General features: G+C 33.4%; 1 protein-coding gene across 1 annotated transcript; it reads right to left on the reverse strand.

Annotated features, from left to right (window-relative positions):
- Positions 1-328: 328 nt before the first annotated feature.
- LOC140875448 (transcription factor bHLH148-like) lies at positions 329-2105 on the reverse strand. Its single transcript, XM_073279133.1, has 3 exons — positions 1965-2105; positions 934-1562; positions 329-857 (listed from the first exon to the last, which is right to left on the reverse strand). The coding sequence occupies exons 2-3, from the start codon at positions 1519-1521 to the stop codon at positions 723-725; spliced, it is 723 nt and encodes a 240-aa protein (XP_073135234.1). The 5' UTR covers positions 1522-1562; positions 1965-2105; the 3' UTR covers positions 329-722.
- Positions 2106-5286: the final 3181 nt, after the last annotated feature.

Below are 5286 nucleotides of genomic sequence, written 5' to 3' on the forward strand. Positions count from 1 at the left end.
TAGAGTTATTTTAACATTGACCTTTTTTATTAGAATTATTTTTGGAAAATCATAATCACCATATGACGAGATTTTGAATTTCAATTAAGTTAAGCATAAGTTAACATATAATTTAGGTTTAAAAAACACACAAAAGTAATTTTTTAAGTCAAAGTCTAACAATCATTATTTTTTAATGATTGCAAACACTCTTAATTAATCCAGGCGTCACACGTTCGATAAACCGAAACCAAGTTGAATGATAGAATTGAATATTAAATTGCAAAAGCAAACGTAGGGCATGAAAAGGCCATAAACTAGTCGATGACAATAATTTCACAAGTAACAAACCACGTGCGAGCCATTGAATTCCATTAGCCCAAATAAACTAAAAATAAATTGGAACCAAAGAGTACACTTTCATATGATAATCTGCTTTTCTTAGGGGTATGTTAGCCTTCCTTTTGCTTAATATATTGGGAAAGATTCGAGAGTCGACCATTTTCCAAGTACCCAAAATTTACAAAGTTTGCCACCACGTGAATAAAGAAGATTGTGACCTGGATTCGTTGCACCTCACTCACCCACACCATTTCAATTCCTCCTAACTATCCCCAAATTCACCAAATAATACCATTTTTTTAAGTACAAAACAAACCCCTTTTTTTATCAAACAAAATAATTCACATTCGAATATTCATTCAATTGACAAAAAACAAAAACAAAATATTTAAAATTACATATCAGGTAGTGGGAGGCCGGCTTGTGCGGAACTGAGTAAGCCCACCAGCTGTACCACCACCACTAATGGAGTCGCTAGAAGATGATGAAGAAGAAGATACAGATAGTAACTCTGCTAAAGCGCTCATTACTCGTACCTGCAATGGGCGCGGATTTCTTGTTCATCAATGGAGAATTCCAATTCAAATATTGAAGAAAAATAGATATATGTACCTGCATTTCAAGCGCGGGTATGTAATCGGTGGCCTCTTCCAACACCACCTGCAATGGCTGTTTCCGGCAGCCGGGGACTAAGCGGCCCAGAATGCGTGTTTTGCGCTGGACTGCCGGCAGGCTCTTGGACTTGAGGCGCAGAATGCTGACCTTCGATTTCTTCAGCGGGCGGCTGCTGTTGCCGGTGGTGATTGCCGTCATCACGGACTGCTGCCGTTTGGCGATGTTGTTCTTTTTCATGAACTTGAGTTTGAGGCGGCTGACGAGCATGGCTCGGCTCCACCTGGACCGGCCCTTGGCCGTGGCGGCCAGCACTCTGTCCGCGGCTTCGTGCACGCGCCTCGAAGCTGATTTCTGAGGCGACGAGGCGTTGTTCTGCCTCACCTGGCGCAGCGCCTGCAGCAGTTTGGAGGTGTAGATTTGGTGCTGGGCGTCGGATTTCCATTGAACAGGCGCATTTTGCAGCTGGATGGCGTCGCTGAGATTCTCTCCGACAGCTGGGCTCTGGATTTTCTTCTTCCTCTTTCTTCTGGCTAATGATCTGTCAGAATTTACTGCTGGATTTGGTGATAGCAGAGATGACGACATCTTCAGCCGCTTTATTTTGTACGATCGAGAATTAATTCAATCTGCAGCTCCAAAATTCAACCGAATGTGAGTTAGATTCAGAACACAACTACCGATGGATTCAAAGAGGTATCAAATCAAATAAAGTAGCCAAAAAAAAAAAAAACGGATATCACATCTCCAAAAATCTAATACCAATAAGAATCAGCAATACACACACACTCACACAAACACACACACACACAATCACAATTCAATCTCAGCTCATATCTACATACTCTATAAACAGATTAAATCACACCAAAACGAACATATACAATAGTAGAAAATCATCGAATCAAATAAAAAGTCAAAAACCGAACGAATTCAAATCACGAAACCTCAATCTCATTCATCGAAACAATCGAACAAACAAAAAAACAGCGGAAGTAAGTAATTCGATGAAACAGTGGAACGATTGCTACCTGAATCACTGGAGATTCGCGAAAATCGAGAAGAATTCGGCTAAATATGAATCGAATTATCCATCATGTATCGATGCATTCTGCTGTGGTGGGAGAGAAAATGGTGAAAGGGTGGGAGAGAAAATGGAAGCTTTAAAAGGAATCACGGGGGGCACGCGGAGGCTCATCACATGCCTAAATAATTTTTTTTTATTTTAAATAATTATTCTATTTCCATTCTATTCTATATATCTATATCTATAATAATAAATGAATGGATCGGTTATTATTGCGTTCATAACTTGAATTTGCAATATGGATAAATTTGTTCATTTTCATTTTTTTATTTTTTATCAACCATTTTCTTCTCAAATCGAATAGACTCGAAAAATATTTTATTTATATTCGAGCAACTCTCAAATTTTAATATTTTACTAATATAATATAATTATATATTAAATAAATATATTTCAAACTTTTATTTTCAAGTAGCTCGTTGAATAGGTGATTAATTATGAACCGAGTATTTCAGGTAAACACATAGTTCTAAACATAAGAAAGTTTTTGGAAATTTTTTTTTTGAGAAGGTTTAACTAAGGTTAAATATGTACATTTTCGTTTCTCAAATTAATGTAAGAATTATACATAATTTTGCGAGAATTGTATTAAACAAAATTTATAAAAACTCATGCAAAACCGTCTTATGAATCAATTTTATGAGATAAATTTTAATTAACGCAATCCATAAAAGATATTATTTTTTTTTTTGTAATTTTTTGACTATATGCAAAACCGTCTTATGAATCAATTTTATGAGATAAATTTTAATTAACGCAATCCATAAAAGATATTATTTTTTTTTTGTAATTTTTTGACTATATATATCTATGATACTATCTCATAAGATATTTGAACTTAATTATTAGTATTATTATTATGTATAACACGAATAATTTAGTGGACAATATTTGTATTGAAGTTTGGGCCATGTGGTGGGCAGGGCCCGCAGTGTAGAGAAGGGTCCATTTTCATGTGCGTTACTCCTGACTTCTGTTTTCTCCATGTTATCACTTCATTACTGCTTTTGTTTTCGTATTTGCTAATATAATTGTTTGTGCTTAAATTTGGATATTTTTAAAAATAATATTCATTTTTTAAAAAATTAAATAACAAATAAAATGATATTTTTGGATTTGATTCGGAAAACAGATTTGATTGGGGTAGAATTTGAAGAATGAAATGAATTTGAAGAATGAAATGAATTTGAAGTTCATTTGAATTTTGTCAGATAAATAAATTTGAGTTTGAAATCCATCAATTTAACCAAGGAACATTGCAAACACAGTAATATAAGTTGGTCTGTTTTGTCTAATAGCTTTATTACTTGTCGAAGTTTCGGTTTTGGTATGTCATTTTTTGCCTGAAGCCACTAATCTCATTGCATATTACTTATTTGACACCGATACTCTTTACATAACTCAAATTTATTTTCATCGTTAAATAAGTTAAACTGAGAAAACTCTAATACATCTTTTAAGTATTTACACTATAATTTTACTAATCACAATGAATTCAAAGAACTCAAATATTTTAAGGATTTCAAATTCATTGCAATTAGTATAGTTGTAGTATAAATAAGTAGGGTAGATATACATTTTATTTTCATTTGTAGAAGTTATCTAAATAATAAAATTTTTATTTAAATTCATGAATTCCAAATCTTTCCATCCAAATATAACGGATTGAAGTGAATTTGAAATCACCGAAATTTTGTTCATCCAAACAAGTCATGGAATTTGACATCTATCCATCCAATTAATCGAATGCTCAGTCATGATATCCATACATAATGAGTGGTTGAAACTTAGGACATCCACATCAAACTTTCTTGATAAACCAGGTAGCACACATTAGTTTATATATAGTCCTTGGGTTGAGGATCATGAGTTCAATTACCTGGATGTAGATCAACTCATTACGTAAGAGCTCCGATCCCAACTCTTAATTCGATCTTGAAAATAAGCTTTTCAATCAAACTTTTTTCGAGAGATAGAAAAAAAGGACTTCGGAAACGGATTTTCCGTCTCTGAAGCCTTGTTTTCTTGTAGCAGAGTTTCATATATCTTCTTATCCGAACTTAATTATAACTAGGAAAAATAAGTTTTTTGGTTCATTAACTTGTCCATGTTTTGGTTTTGGTTCATTAACTTTTTCGATGTGGGTTTTGGTACACTAACTTTGTATTTTCAATGTTTTTTGGTCCAACTGCATACGTGTCAACTTTTGATTGGTCCAAAATGATGACGTGGACCAATCAGAAGCTGACACGTATGCAGTTGAACCAAAAAACACTGAAAATGCAAAGTTAGTGTACCAAAACCCATATCGAAAAAATTAATGGGCTAAAACCAAAGAAGGTAAAACTACTGGACTAAAAAACTTATTTTCCCTTATAACCAACTCAACAGCTTTTAATCGTTTAACATAACCTCACGATTCGTCGGACAAAAGTGAAGATGAGCGAGACCCATACAAAAGAGCCATTGATAATGATAATTCAATATATGCCAAAATAAGGGTCTTTTCACGTATACAAATATCCAGGGAATTATATCGATCGTAATTTAAGTAATACCTAGCCTTTTAGTCTCTCACTTAATATTGTTTATATCTTTTTTTTTTTTTTTTAGAGTTAATATTGTTTATATTTACAAGTTCTTGTTAGTCGGAAAACTTAGCGATATATGAAATCTTACCTATATAAAAAATTCCACGATGAGATCATACGTGATCACTAGTACCTGTCATTGAGGAATTGCTCTGGTAGCAATTGATTGAGTAGAGCGAGCAAGGCTAGTTTCCAAACTGGGTGTGATGGTATATCTACAACCCACAATTTTGAGATTTATCGGAGATAATAATATTTTTGGTTCATTAACTTGTCTCATTTTGCGTTTTGGCTCTCTAAATATTTAAATTTTGGTTTTGCAGCACTAACTTTTATTTTTCAAATATTTTGGGTTAAATACTGATGTAGCGCGAGCGAACAAATCAATAATTTTCGATGTCATGTCATCAATTCATGGTTTCACATCAGTATTTTTTTGTATAACGCCAACAGTTTTTGGTTTCGACTTTCACGTTAGCACTCCGGTACGGTGAAACAAGAAATATGACTAAAAAACCAATAAAATCAAAGTCAGTGTAAAAAAAAACTTAATTATATAATAGACTAAAACTCAAAATGTGAAAATTTGAATGACCAAAAAATAATATTCTCTCTATTTATATTTTTGTTAGATTTCCCACCACCAACAAAAGCTTAAAAAAAAATGAAAAAGAA

The sequence above is a fragment of the Henckelia pumila genome, chromosome 1 (genome assembly GCF_033568475.1).
Source record: "Henckelia pumila isolate YLH828 chromosome 1, ASM3356847v2, whole genome shotgun sequence".
Taxonomy (NCBI): Eukaryota; Viridiplantae; Streptophyta; class Magnoliopsida; order Lamiales; family Gesneriaceae; genus Henckelia; species Henckelia pumila.

Bases quoted from the DNA above. Each gene is read 5' to 3' on its own strand.
- LOC140875448 (XM_073279133.1), bottom strand. From the start codon at position 1,521: ATGTCGTCATCTCTGCTATCACCAAATCCAGCAGTAAATTCTGACAGA. The intron at 858-933 runs GTACATATATCT...CGCCCATTGCAG, and splicing joins TACCCGCGCTTGAAATGCAG to GTACGAGTAATGAGCGCTTT.